The sequence below is a fragment of the Cucurbita pepo genome, chromosome 7, assembly GCF_057944985.1.
Source record: "Cucurbita pepo subsp. pepo isolate OVF chromosome 7, ASM5794498v1, whole genome shotgun sequence".
Classification (NCBI taxonomy): domain Eukaryota; kingdom Viridiplantae; phylum Streptophyta; class Magnoliopsida; order Cucurbitales; family Cucurbitaceae; genus Cucurbita; species Cucurbita pepo.
In genome coordinates, this window is record NC_141804.1 from 10,847,748 (window position 1) to 10,861,785 (window position 14,038).

The 14,038-nt window shown below is 40.3% G+C and overlaps 2 protein-coding genes and 1 non-coding gene across 3 annotated transcripts; all 3 read right to left on the reverse strand.

Annotated features, from left to right (window-relative positions):
• Positions 1-117: 117 nt before the first annotated feature.
• LOC111798679 (AT-hook motif nuclear-localized protein 14) lies at positions 118-5,744 on the reverse strand. Its single transcript, XM_087125425.1, has 6 exons — positions 5,328-5,744; positions 4,899-4,951; positions 1,417-1,548; positions 1,009-1,161; positions 582-870; positions 118-500 (listed from the first exon to the last, which is right to left on the reverse strand). Exons 1-6 carry the CDS (start codon positions 5,695-5,697, stop codon positions 445-447), a joined length of 1,053 nt encoding a protein of 350 aa, XP_086981551.1. The 5' UTR covers positions 5,698-5,744; the 3' UTR covers positions 118-444.
• A 4,239-nt stretch (positions 5,745-9,983) lies between these two features.
• On the reverse strand, positions 9,984-13,039 carry LOC111798812 (c-Myc-binding protein). Its single transcript, XM_023682146.2, has 5 exons — positions 12,848-13,039; positions 12,691-12,763; positions 12,555-12,603; positions 10,302-10,425; positions 9,984-10,222 (listed from the first exon to the last, which is right to left on the reverse strand). Exons 1-5 carry the CDS (start codon positions 12,992-12,994, stop codon positions 10,136-10,138), a joined length of 480 nt encoding a protein of 159 aa, XP_023537914.1. The 5' UTR covers positions 12,995-13,039; the 3' UTR covers positions 9,984-10,135.
• A 397-nt stretch (positions 13,040-13,436) lies between these two features.
• Positions 13,437-13,509, reverse strand: TRNAR-CCG (transfer RNA arginine (anticodon CCG)). The gene has a single exon. It is a non-coding gene; the product is annotated as a tRNA-Arg (tRNA).
• Positions 13,510-14,038: the final 529 nt, after the last annotated feature.

A 14,038-nucleotide genomic window follows, 5' to 3' on the forward strand; every position in this document is an offset into this window, starting at 1 on the left:
ATGTTATAACGTATATAGATCAAACCCCACCGACCAACGACCAACAAACTTCAAGATGGTCGGCCAAACACTCCCATGAAATGTTCAATCCAAATATAATGCGATAGAAAAGTGAGATTTGATTCTAAATCACCCTAGGGGTTTGTTTATATGATCAAATTGCAGATTGCAAACTGTAACAACTACACCAAACTTGTTCATCTAAAGGGGAAAAACAGGAGAATTAGAATTAGACATTCAAGTACACCATGAAAGGTGTGGATGGATGGAAGGATAAAAACTTCTGAAGAGTTTGCTATCACCTTTACAGTATGGTGCATACTACAACCACAGAATTAGCTAACACAGTGAAGCGAAGATTGCTGGCGTTGCAGCGGTTGATATTGTACATTTATCTACAACATACTTTGCAGTCACATCTTGTCTCGTCTCGTATGTTAACTCTCATTCAGGAATCTGATCGTAATCTCTGTTTTCGGGAGAATGATGGTCTGTTCTTCCTGCACAAAGAAGTTCCCAACCTCATAAAAACACGAGTTCGGAAAAAGGAAACGATGAACGGATTCAGTGTGCCTGTGTACCTGTAAAATCATAAGCAGTGGTGGTGCCATCCAGACCTGTTCTCCAGTTGGATCGAGGAGATGTCAGGTTCACTCCCCGGGGTTGAAGCAAGAAATGACTCTCCCCGATACCTTGGTGCTCATTGTTTCCCCTGACTTGATTACCTCCCAAGTCGATGTTCGAACCATAGCGTAGACCTGACATCGATGTCCCACCAGTGGGTGAGGACAACTTGCCGGCAGATGTATCGCCTTTAATCCCACCACCAGCTTCCTTTGTCGGGTCGATTATGAAAGTACCAACAATAACCTGAAATGGACAGATCCGTACAAGAATGAACTAAGCAAAAGAATAATACATCTAAAACTCTTTATGCAATAAAACATTCAAACATTGAATGAACTTCTTAGGGAAAAGACGAGAAAAACAATATGTTGGTTACGGTACCTGCACGGGTCCAGCAGCCATCAACGGTCCACCAACTCCCCCTCCTATGATATGGCCATCAGCACTCGACAAACATACGCTAAGACCACCAGTCTTTCCTCCAATGTCAGTTCGTACATAAGATCCACATAACGAAACAATCTCGAAACGGCCCTAATAGTAACATTACAATGCAAATAGTTATATTAATGCATTCATAAGCAAACTTCTGGAAGGAAAAAAACAGAAATCATCATCCAAATGAGTAGCCAGTTATCTTTTGTCCATTTTCCGAAACAGCCCACAAAATATATCAACAACTCGATAAAATCATCCACGATTGCTACTACAAAGCATCATTCTTGTTATCGTTTCTTCCACACACCAAGGAGGAAGAGCTACGATATCAAATAGGGAGAACAAAAATACCTCATATGTAACATTGCCACCGGATGAGGCCGGCTGACGGAGAGATGCATTGGAGATCGAACCAGATGCGGAAAGGATACAGATTTCCCGCTTACATTGTTGCATAAACAGCATAATTTTCTGGCCCACGTCCTATTCAATATGACCGGAGTGTGCATTAGGAGGGTAAGGAGGACAAGGGATACAACCATAGCTCATCAAGCATATAATATAGTGTATACATAAGTAAACCAGTACGAAGCAGAAATCAACCATGTGATTTTTGTACACAATGTGACAATCAGCTATGAAAGTCGGGATAGAATTAAGAAATTCCTGTGCATGTGGTTTCTGTAATATCCTTTGATTTGGGTGGGTTTCTTATCATCCTTACTATTCCTTCACTTACTCAACAAAAGGTTTGCTACTCACAAAAACAAAAACAAAAACTTCATGAAGAACACACCAATGACAAATAGTCGATCAAGAAACAGCCCATATCATCTCCTTGGAGATTCTCATATTTCTCTCGCCTTGCCCCGAAAAGGATAGCTACATGACATGTTGAGAATGAAGTCTTGGGCATCTCTAGGAAGGACCACCCGTGTGACAGCCCAAGCCCACCGCTAGCAGATATTATCCTCTTTGGGCTTTCCCTTCTGAGCTTCCTCTCAAGGTTTTAAAACACGTCTATTAGGGAGAGGTTTCCACATTCTTATAAGGAATGTTTGGTTCCCCTCTCCAACCGATGTGGGATCTCACAACCCGCCTACCAAACTCACTGAAGAGGTTCTACCTACGAGCAATAGAAATACACTGTTCACCAAATACAAGCGATATACTGAAACAAGTGATTTGCATCTCTGCTCAAATTTGCACTAGGATTGCAACCCGAAACAGAGTATAATGATTCCTCTTTCGGAATAGATCCGTTATTGATGCCTCCAAGAAAAAGAGTCACAACACCTAATAAACCTTCTCCTGACCTTCAAAATTCAAGATTGTTTGGCAGAAGAACTTTGGGAGATGATAAAATCATTAGCAGCCAGGTTGTTGAACAATGACTTGACGAAAAAAATGTTCCAACCTTTAAGTATAACTACGTCCTAGAATCGCTCGGAGTAAAGGACCTTGACCTTGCTCCAGATAGCCATACACCCTTCAATCTCTCTATCATTAAGGTTTCCCATGAACTTAAGCCGCCAGCCCACCACAGCTCCACTTTCCTAAAACCAAATCAGAAACCTGCCTGAACCCTCTTCTCCTTGTTACTGGACAGAAAACTTATCGACACGAACGAGGGGGAAAACAAGAGATGCTTTTTTAAAACGGGCTTCTCAACCAGCTAAATTAATACAAATCCACAGAGAAACAAAAGAATGAGTAGTTGATACAAAAAAAGTAGCTATAATCACATAGAGATCATCACATCAATACGCAGAAAAAAATCTCCACAATAGGACCAAAGTAGATAACCACAAAACAAATACGAAGACCTTCCTTTCAGGAGAAGACTGTAAACGAACCGACATCGTAAATATAATCTTTTAAAATTTGATTTTTATCCCTTATATCAATTCGGACTTTCAAGTTTCCCTGTTTGTATGCAGCATATTATTCTGTCAGAAAACGAAAATAACCACAGTGGATGTTGCAGATTAGCCTGGCACTCTCTTACTCATATATGTGAATTCTACCAAAAACCATGTGATACACATACCTTACACATGTTCAAGAACATAAATCTATTACTTCCTTCGTGTGTGCATAAGTACACGAACATGTGTGCCAGTATGTGAGAGGGGTACTAAGAAACCGTCCTCATCTGCAAGACACCTTTTAATTGAGACTTGGCATAAAAGAAACGGAACGAGAGAAGAAATATATTTTTTTAATAATGTACCTGAGTAATTATTTTTTCAATCCCTCCAATATTCCAAATTACCATGTCTATTAAGAAGCCAAGAGATAATCTTGTTTTATGTTACTCCCTGACAAGAAGTTAAAGAATAACCTGCACCAAGAGTATTATCTTATTCTTCTTACTTTTTCTGCACTCTAAAACACCCCAATCATTTTATGTACAATAGAACCAAAATTAGAACTAGTTCCATTTCATTATTAGGATGAGAAAATTCATGGGACCAAGCGGTAGCTCGAAGATTCTCGATACCAAAGTCTCAACAATTTTTGTCTCTTTATTCGGAAGAGGAATTTCACTTTTTTTGTAATTTCGTCTTATCAATGAAATATTATGTTCCTTATCAAGAGAAAGAAATCTCAAGAATGATTGTCATGGATTTAAATTCAAGTGCGTCGCCACTGGATCGTAAGTAGTAAATAAAAAGACAAAATAAAAAGAGGAGAAAAAAGAAACAGAGAAAGAAAAAACAGAAAACCATCTGCAGAACCTCTATAAGTGGACACTATGCCCCATTCACGGTATGAAAACTTAACCAACTAGTGCTTCAGGCTGACATGTTCCTTTTAATTAAACGCATTAAATATTTAATACTTCAAAGAACATAAAAACATCATATGCAGAGTCAATAGGTCCATAATAGCCCAAGTCCACCACTAGTAGATATTGTCCACTTTGGACTTTCCTTTTCAGGCTTTCCCTCATGGTTTTTCAAACGCGTCTGCATGGGAGAGGTTTCCACACCCTTATAAAGAATGTTTCGTACTCCTCCCCAACCAATGTGGGATCTCACAATTCACCCCTCTTCAGGGTCCAACGTCCTTGCTGGCACTCGTTCACTTCTCCAATCGATGTGGGACCCTCCAATCCACCCCCTTCGAGGCCCAACATCCTTGCTAGCACACCGCTTCATGTCCTTCCCCTTCGAGGCGGACTCAACCTCCCGTTGTGATAACACCCGGTGTCCGGCTCTTATACCATTTGTAATAGCCCAAGCCCACCGCTAGCAGATATTGTCCACTTTGGGCTTTCCCTTTCGGGCTTTCCCTCAAGGTTTCTAAAACGCGTCTACTAGGGAGAGGTTTCCACACCCTTATAAAGAATGCTTCATTCTCCTCCCCAACCAACGTGGGATCTCACAAGGTCTGTAGTTTACCGGAACATAAACTGTTTTGAAGGAAAAGACCCAAGAAATTAAACTAAGAAGCTATCGACTGTAACCATACGTTTTAAAAACTCGGAACCCAGATACAAACTAGAATTCAACAGAAAAGGGCATTCAAGATCATAGAAATTTTTATGAGATCCTTAATGGTCTTGCTGTCCTATCGCAGCACCATCATACTAAATGATATATCAATACCAGGACAGCATAGGTTAATGCCCCATATTGAGAAGTGGTGACTTAGTTTGCTAATTCTTTAAAGCTAGCATTTCAAATGCATTAATTGTATATGACCCACAATTTCTAGCTATATCATTGTATGCGTTTATGCAAATGCCTGCACGTCATCACATGCACTTCCAAGTACATCAGTATAAATGGAATCAAATCTTTGGAAAACTATGGAGAATGCATTACCTCACCAGCTGCCACATCAATAACCTGTGGCGCAAAACCTTGGCCTGCATTACCTACATGTCCAGTGAGAAGAATAAACTCCAAGTAAGTATTCGAGCACATAGTCAAAAGTGAAACAAAAACGAAAAGTAAATGAAAATAAAAAAGAAAGAAACAATTGCCAAGACTGGAAACATGTTATTTTAGAACATGAAACCATTACAAGCATACATACAAAATTGAATAATTAGGGTAAAGCATCTCTTTAAATCTTTTGCTAAAAGACCAAAAGGGAATTAAGGGCTTTTGAGATTAGGGGTTAAAACCCAGAAATCCCCAAAACCACAACGAATTCCAGAACCCTAGAAAAATCCCTAGAAATCCCAACAAGAGAAAAGAAATTAACAACAAATTCCTTCAAAACAAACACGAAATAACACGACAACCCACCAAGAGCAGCCAACTGAGATTTCTTCGAAGAAGCGGAAACGGCATTAAGAGAAGAGGAAGAAACGAGGTCCTTCTTGGCCTTGGAGGAAGAGTGAGACGACGCCGTAGCAGCTTTCTTAGCCGCTAAAGCCTCCTCCGGCGTGCCGTACTTCCGCGGGCGACCTCTCTTCCGGCGACCGGGCTCGAGAGGAGAGGAGGAAATAGCGGCGGAGGGAACCGAGTGAGGGTAAAGGACATGGGTGGTGGCGTCGGCGGAGGAGAGGTGGTGGGTGGAGGGTAGAAGGCCATTGGTCGGCGATGTGGTGGGACTTTGATGGTGGTGTTGATGGTGGTGGAAGTAGGAGCTGAGCTGGTTGTCATTGGGTTCCATTTTTGAGATGAGAGAGAGAGCGTATGTTTTGGAAAATTAAAATAAATAAATTAAATAAATATGACTTTTTTTTCTTCCATTTTTTGTGTACATATTATCATTTATCCATAATATTCCTCTCTCTCTCTCATAAATAAATAAATAAATAATTCCTTTTATTTATTTATATATTTATTTATTTCTAAAACTTATGGGGCCAAGAGGCTCGAGCATATGTCGTTTGATCGTAGACGATGCAAGAACGAATTAGCTCAACTCACTCGTTGCAAGAACGAATTAGCTTAACTCACTCGTTGTTGGAAAGTGAGTGCTGCGTGCTGCAGGCCATCAAAAGTGTGATTTGTTACATATATTTTATCTACTGAATTATATTTATTAAATTATATAATTTATGCAAATAATCGTTTTCTAAGTCCTACAACGTTAATTTAGCATTAGGAATTTTCAAATGACCCGATAATTCGACTAATTTGGACTACTTAACTTAAACTATAAAAGTTTAATTGGGTTATATTGTTTATGTTTTATTGTCCAGGTTGTGGGAGAGCGATATAAGCGTCGTGCTGCTAGGCAAAACGGTGGAGTGCTGCACCCTAGATGGCGAGAGTCCAGTAGCCGAAAGCATCAGTAGCTTACGCTCTGACCCGAGTAGCATGGGGCACGTGGAATCCCGTGTGAATCAGCAAGGACCACCTTGCAAGGCTAAATACTCCTGGGTGACCGATAGTGAAGTAGTACCATGAGGGAAGGGTGAAAAGAACCCCCATCGGAGAGTGAAATAGAACATGAAACCGTAAGCTTCCAAGCAGTGGGAGGAGACCAGGACTCTGACCGCGTGCCTGTTGAAGAATGAGTCGGCGACTCATAGGCGGTGGTTTGGTTAAGGGAACCCACCGGGTCAATCCGACCGACTCGAAAATGAAGTTACATCACATCGCTACCTAATTTTGTCCTACTTTTAAGGTTATTGCGAAAATTAAGAATATTTGACGTTTGTAACCAATGTTAGTGATACGTCATAACCTGTAAATGTTTGATATTTGAGTCTTACATGATTTTAGTTATTAACATAACATGTAAGGTGAATAAGCATGACAACCCGACAACCCAACTTAAAAATAGAAGGTTGGGTTGGGTTGTGAATTCTTTTCAAGTTGTTCGGGTCACCAACCTAACCAACCCTAAATTTTGAGTTGATCTAAAAGATATCTCCAACCCAAATATAACTCAATCTCGAATATATCTCCTGATACAAAAACAAAACTCGTGATTTCAACGACATTTTATCAAGAGTTTGATATTTTCATCGACATCAACATTTAAACATTGATACTAAATAACTTATGGTAAGATTTTTTTTACACGGTTATACACACACGTCAAGCTGTTAAAAGTTATGTTTAAATGATAATTTTAAAATCATAGGAAACTAGCAAAATATAACTTCTTAGACGACTCAATCAGCGCCTGCCTAAGAACTCTCTCATAGACTGCTCGCATTGCCTTTTCGGTCGATATTTTATCACAAGTAAATGTTTGTCAATACAAAAACCTTCCCCTACAAAGAAAAAGATATTCAAAACTGAATCTCCATTGCTTTAGCTTAAAGTTAGGTCAATAATTTGTGCTGTGAGACCCCACATCGGTTGGAGAAGGGAACAAAACAATCCTTATAAGGGTGTAGAAACCTCTCCCTAGAAGAGTTATAAAACCGTGAGGCTAACAGCGATAAGTAATGGACCAAAATGGATAATATCTGTTAGACGAACACGACTTTCCACAATGGTATGATATTGTCCACTTTGAGCATAAGCTCTCATGGCTTTGCTTTGGGTTTCTCCCAAAGGTCTCACACCAATGAAGATAGTATTCCTTGATTATAACCCATGATCATTCCCAAAATTAGCCTATGTGGGACTGTCATCATCCAACACCTCCCCTCGAACAAAGTACACCTCCCCTTAATCGAGACTCGACTCCTTTTTCTTTTGGAGTCCTTTGTTCGACATTTGAGGATTTACCAATCTATTGGCACGACTAAGTTTAGAGCATGGCTCTAATACCATGTTAGACGAACACGACTCTCCACAATGGTATGATATTGTCCACTTTGAACATAAACTCTCATGACTTTGCTTTGGGTTTCCCCAAAAGGCCTCACACCAATGAAGATAGTATTCCTTGATTATAACCCATGATCATTCCTTAAATTAGCCGATGTGGGACTTTCATCATCCAACAATATCTACTAACTGTGAACTTTAGCGGTTACAGGAGCGGTGGAGGTTTGATTGAACTCCAACCGAACTTAGTTGCCAACTTTTAGATATCTAAAACTTTTGGGGAGCTAGGAATGCAAATGTGAGTAGCCATAAAGTGTAATTTGGAGGGTTGTGTCAAAAGCTTCACCTTTTCAAAAGCCAACAAAAAAAAGTTCAAGGTTAGGTTGGAACCATTGTCCCTGGGGCCAGCTGCAAATCTAGCAATAATTTGGTCAAAAAGTGCGAAATGAAAGGAGGAATATTGAACTTTTTTCGTTTTTCTGAACATGAATTCAATGGGATAGTAGACCTATGGTTAGTTTACAAGATGATAGCACTCCCGAACGATGAGTTTGAGAAGGATTTTGAGAATAACGGGATATGTTCGAGAATGGTTTTATCTAAAGGTCTTTTGCTATGTTCTCGAGGCTTTAGTAGTGAGTCTTGGCCAAGTGAATAGTTCTTTGGAAGATCCCACATTGGTTGGGGAGGAGAACGAAGCATTCTTTGTAAGGGTGTAGAAACCTCTCCCTAGCAGATGCGTTTTAGAAACCTTGAGGGGAAGCTCGGAAAAAAGACCTGAAACCTCTCCATAGCAGATGCGTTTTAAAAACCTTGAAGGGAAACCCGAAAGGGAAAACCCAAAGAGGACAATATCTGCTAGCAGTGGGCTTGGGCCGTTACATAAAGTATAAAGGGTTACAACTCTAAAATGTCTCAGGGAAGGTCACATGTATGTTGTCTCTGTGAAGGAGACTTGAAAAATGTAGTAATAAGAGCGTTTGTGCTTTCTTTTAGTCAAGGGCTAAGGTTCTTTTCAGTTCTATATAGTTTAGGTTGCATGTTTAGAATCATTCAAGCTTGATATGATCAATCTTGTTTGGGGAGTGATTCGAATCTTAAACAAGTGTTCATACCGTGAGATATTCAGTCAACAAGGTAATCCATATCTTACTTTCCCTTAAGGTAATTCCTTATCGTTTTGAGGTTCTTGGATATATTCAGATCTAAAGATATTATTCTTCAATAAGGTTGTTAGATCAAATTCTCCAGAGTTGCAATTATTTGATATGAAATTAAATTGATTCGGGGGGTTTTTGCATTTGAAGTCAACTTACGAAGAATATGGCAACTTCAGAAAAAGATGGCACATGGGGTGTGAGATCCCATAACGGTTGAGGAGGAGAACGAAACATTCTTTATAAGAGTGTGGAAACTTTTCCCTACCAGACGCGTTTTAAAAATCTTGAAGGGAAAGCTCAAAGAAGACAATATCTACTAGCGATAGGCTTGAGCTGTTACAAATGGTATCAGAGCCAAACACCAGGCGGCATGCCAGTGAGGACGCTGGGCCCCAAAGGAGGTGGATTGTGAGATCCCACAACGGTTGGAGAGGGGAACAAGTGTCAGCGAGGACATTGGGTCCCGAAGGGGGGTGGATTGTGAGATCTCACATTGGTTGGAGATGGGAACAAGTGTCAACGAGGACGCTGGGCACTAAAGGGGGGCGGATTGTAAGATCCCATATCGGTTGGGGAAAGAACGAAACATTATTTATAAAGATGTGGAAACTTCTCCATAGCAGACGCGTTTTAAAAACCTTGAGGGAAAACCCGAAAGAGAGAGCCCAAGGAGAACAATATCTACTACGGTGGGCTTGGGTCATTACACAACGAGTGCCAACAAAGACGCTGGACCCCGAAGGGGGGTGGATTGTGAGATCCCACATCGGTTGGGGAGGAGAACGAAACATTTTTTATAAGGGTGTGGAAACATCTCCCTAATAGACACGTTTTAAAAATCTTTAGAGGAAACCAGAAAGGAAAAGCCCAACGAGGACAATATTTGCCAGCGGTGGGCTTGAGCTATTATACGGGGGTTTCAACAAAGGAGATTATAGTTATGTTATTTCCATGGCACATGTACGTTTTCGGTTTCATTTTCGAATGTACACTAAAAACATCACACCAAAACTAGAACTAAAGTGAGAGTTATCAAAAGCAAACAATGTCAAAGAATCAAAGCTAAAAAGATAGATGATCCTCCTACAATTCAACTTTTTAACGTTCATAGCGTAAGATCTTCACATACCTTAAAAGGAAATAGATATCACTTTCTTTTTCTTGGCTATCATATAGAAAATCCATCAACCTCCTATGTGCAACTCAATTAGTCCTTCATACCTTATCGTTTTCCTCCTCGTCATCAGTGGTATCCTTGGTAGACGTTGCCGTGACGTTATGCGAACTTTTAAGTCCTTCCAACTGCAACACGATATACTTATTCATTACATATATTCTTAACAACGTGCAATAGTATCGAGTCGGATAATTTCAACGCTACCTCTTTACAGGTTTCCTTGTGGGTAGCTAAAAGCTCGTCATACTTGACTTGCAAATCCGCCATCTCGGATTGTAACTTCTCGTATTCAGCTATAGATGGACCGCCTAGTCGTTGTTGAATAAATCTGTGAGAGTAAAAGAAAAAAAGTCTATCAATAGTGCTTCCTATCGAAATGTTCTCTTCAATAAAATCATTCATTTACTTTTAGAAAGGAAGAAGAAAACTACACTTCTTGAGCATTTCAAATTACAAGCAACAGTAAATGATAACTTTCACAAGAAAAATCTAGTTGAGAATATGTAACAGCCCACGGCCCAAGCTCACCGCTAGCAGATAGTCCTCTTTGGACTTTTCCTTTCGAGCTTCCCCTCAAAGTTTTTCAAACGCGTCTGTTAGGGAGAGGTTTCCACACCCTTATAAAGAATGTTTCGTTCTCCTCCCCAACCGATGTGGGATCTCACAATCCACCCTTTTCGAGACCCAGTGTCCTCGTTGACACTCATTCTGTAATGACCCAAGCCCACCATAGCAGATATTGTCCTCTTTGGGCTTTCCCTTTCGAGTTTCCCCTCAAGGTTTTTAAAACGCGTCTGCTATGGAGAAGTTTTCACACTCTTATAAAGAATGCTTTGTTCTCCTCCCCAATAGATGTGGGATCTCACAACCCTTATAAAGAATGCTTCTTTCTCCAATCGATGTGAGACCCCCCCCCCCCCCAATTCACCCCCCTTCGGTGCCCAGCGTCCTTGCTGGCACACCGCCTTGTGTCCACCACCTCCCTTCGGAGCTCAGCCTTCTCACTAGCATATTGCCTGGTGTTAGGCTTTGATAGCAGCCCAAGCCCAAGCCCACCGCTGGTAGATATTGTCCTCTTTGGGCTTCCCCTCAAGATTTCACACCCTTATAAAGAATGATTCGTTCTCCTCCCCAACCGATGTGGGATCTCACTAGCATATCACCCGGTGTCTGGCTCTAATACCAGCCCATGCCCACCGCTAGTAGATATTGTCCTCTTTGGGCTCCCCCTCAAGATTTTTAAAATATGTCTGCTAGGGAGAGGTTTTCACACCTTTATAAAAAATGATTCATTCTCCTCCCTAACCGATGTGGGATCTCACTTGCATATCGCCTAGTGTCTGGCTCTGATACCAACTCAAGCTCACCGCTAACAGATATTGTCTTTTTTGGGCTTCCCCTCAAGGTTTTTAAAACACGTCTACTAGGGAGAGGTTTCCACACCCTTATAAAGAATGCTTCGTTCTCCTCCTCAACCGATGTGGGATCTCACAGAGGCAAACACCTTGTAGTTTATTGTTTAACTTTCTAAACATAAAACATGCTTTGGTTGAATGCTTGACAGGATTCAGACGGAGAAAGATTTGGATTCTCCTCACAACTTTCAAATAATTCAGAAAAACGAAACTAATCCAGCCTCCTCAAGCTCAAACAGACCAGAATTCGAATGAATCATGCCATTAGTTTCAATCAGAAAGTGATTAAAGGGTTCGAAAATGTACCGATACGAAAGTTTAGGAATCAAAATAAGATAAAAACATTGTTTAGACAGCTTGTAACTAAGATCAACTATTGATTGGACAATATTAGTAGAACATTATGAGATTTGATAATGTCAATGTTCGATGATGAAAGTCACACATCGGCTAATTTAGTGAATGATCATGAGTTTATAATCAACGAATACTCTCTCCATTGATATGAGGCCTTTTGGGGAAGCCCAAAGCAAAGCCATGAGAGCTTATGCTCAAAGTGGACAATATCATACCATTGTGGAGAGTCGTGTTTGTCTAACATGTTATCAGAGCCATTAAACTTAGTCGTGTCAATAGATTGGTAAATTCTCAAATGTCGAACAAAGGACTCCAAAAGAAAAGGAGTCGAGCCTCCTCCAAGGCATATTCAAAAAATGACTAAGACTCCAAAAGAAAAAGGAGTTGAGCCTCGATTAAGGGGAGGCGAGGGGAGGCGAGGGGAGGTGTTGGATGATGAAAGTCACACATCGGCTAATTTAGGGAATGATCGTGGGTTTATAATCAACGAATACTCTCTCCACTGGTATGAGGCCTTTGGGGGAAGCCCAAAGCAACGCCATGAGAGCTTATGCTCAAAGTGTACAATATCATACCATTGTGGAGAGTCGTGTTCGTCTAACAGTCAAACGAGATATTAGGTGCGAAATTAATAGCCAGAACAATGGTTAACTTCACCTAACAAAAGCTCAAAGCAAGAACTTACTCGAGAGCAGAGGAAGGCTTATCGTTTTGCTCAAACAACGCAACCAGAACTTCAACCAGCAAAAGAACGCAGAAAAGAAAATGTATCAAAATTCAAACGAAATACGGACTGAAGCATAGAAATGGTGAGAATCAACCTTTGGTGAGAGCATCAACAACGCCATTAGACTCCAAATACTTCCTAAATGCTTCCTTCTTCGCTTCTTTTTCCTAAATCGCAGAAAAAGGGGTTCGAATTATGAACAAGATAGAGCGATTCAAGAAATTGGGTGTGTCGATTTCGCTAGATCTGACCTGGATGTGTCCCATGGGGAAGAAATGGAGGTTCCTCCTCCACAGTTGCTTGCAGGTTGGGTGTGCGATTGTTTGATGGAATCCGTCCCCATTTTCGCAAGAATATTGGCTTAGGGGCCTGCAGGTGTCTGAGCTTTTGCCCCGCATAGCGACTTGAGCCTTTGATTACCGTGGCCCATGATCGTGAGTTTCGCCATAGCCCAACATGACTGGATTATACAAAGCATGGAAATGCCTAGAATTTTCTTTTATGTTTCGAGAAAAATTCAAACAGTAGTTGAAAAATTCAAACAGTAGTTGCTAGTCATATCCTCTGAGCTACAAGGTCGAGCTATCTTCACTCGATCCGTTCCCAAAGTACTCTAAAAAGGAACCTTTCCTCTCTCGATCCATTTACCGATTCATTGTCATTATTACCATCAATACATGAATGAAAACGGTCTGAAAGGAACCTTTCCTCTCTCGATCCATTTACCGATTCATTGTCATTATTACCATCAATACATGAATGAAAACGGTCTGTTTATCGATACCTCATAAATTATCTACAAATGTTTTAATATTGTTTTACAAAAAGGAAAAAATTGATCATTCATGATGGGACTCGAACCCACAATCTCCTGCTCCGGAGGCAAGTGCCTTATCCATTAGGCCACACGAACCAACTGGTGATAGAAAAACTAAGCCTTAAAATTAGACACTTTAAATATATCAAAGTAATAATTTTTTAAATATATCAAAGTGTAATATTTTAAAAGTATCGTTCATGATGGGACTCGAACCCACAATTTCCCGCTCCGAAGGCGAGCGCCTTATCCATTAGGCCAAAACTAGGCCCTAAAAATTAGACTTATTAAATATAACAAAGTGAAAAAAAAGAAACATTCACAATGGGACTCGAACCCACAATCTCCCACTCCAGAGGCGAGCGCCTTATCTATTAGGCCACGTAAACTCTTTTGGTGATAAGAAAACTAGGCCGTAAAATTAAAATTATTAAATATAACAAAGTGAAAATTTAAAAAATTAAAAAAAAATAAAAAAAATCGTTCACAATGGAACTCGAACCCACAATCTCCCGCTCTGGAGGCGAGCGCCTTATCCATTAGGCCACGCAAACTCTTTGGTAATAAGAAAACTAGGCCGTAAAAATTAAAATTATTAAATATAACAAAGTGAAAATTAAAAAAA

Excerpts from the sequence above, each read along its gene's own strand:
- LOC111798679 (XM_087125425.1), bottom strand. The coding sequence starts at position 5,697 with ATGGAACCCAATGACAACCAGCTCAGCTCCTACTTCCACCACCATCAA. Across the intron at positions 1,162-1,416 it reads GTGGCAATGTTACATATGAG|GGCCGTTTCGAGATTGTTTC; the intron begins GTATTTTTGTTC and ends TGTTACTATTAG. Across the intron at positions 871-1,008 it reads TGGCTGCTGGACCCGTGCAG|GTTATTGTTGGTACTTTCAT; the intron begins GTACCGTAACCA and ends TGTCCATTTCAG.
- LOC111798812 (XM_023682146.2), bottom strand. The coding sequence starts at position 12,994 with ATGCGGGGCAAAAGCTCAGACACCTGCAGGCCCCTAAGCCAATATTCT. Across the intron at positions 10,426-12,554 it reads AAGCCTTCCTCTGCTCTCGA|ATTTATTCAACAACGACTAG; the intron begins GTAAGTTCTTGC and ends TTACTCTCACAG. Across the intron at positions 10,223-10,301 it reads ACAAGGAAACCTGTAAAGAG|TTGGAAGGACTTAAAAGTTC; the intron begins GTAGCGTTGAAA and ends ATCGTGTTGCAG.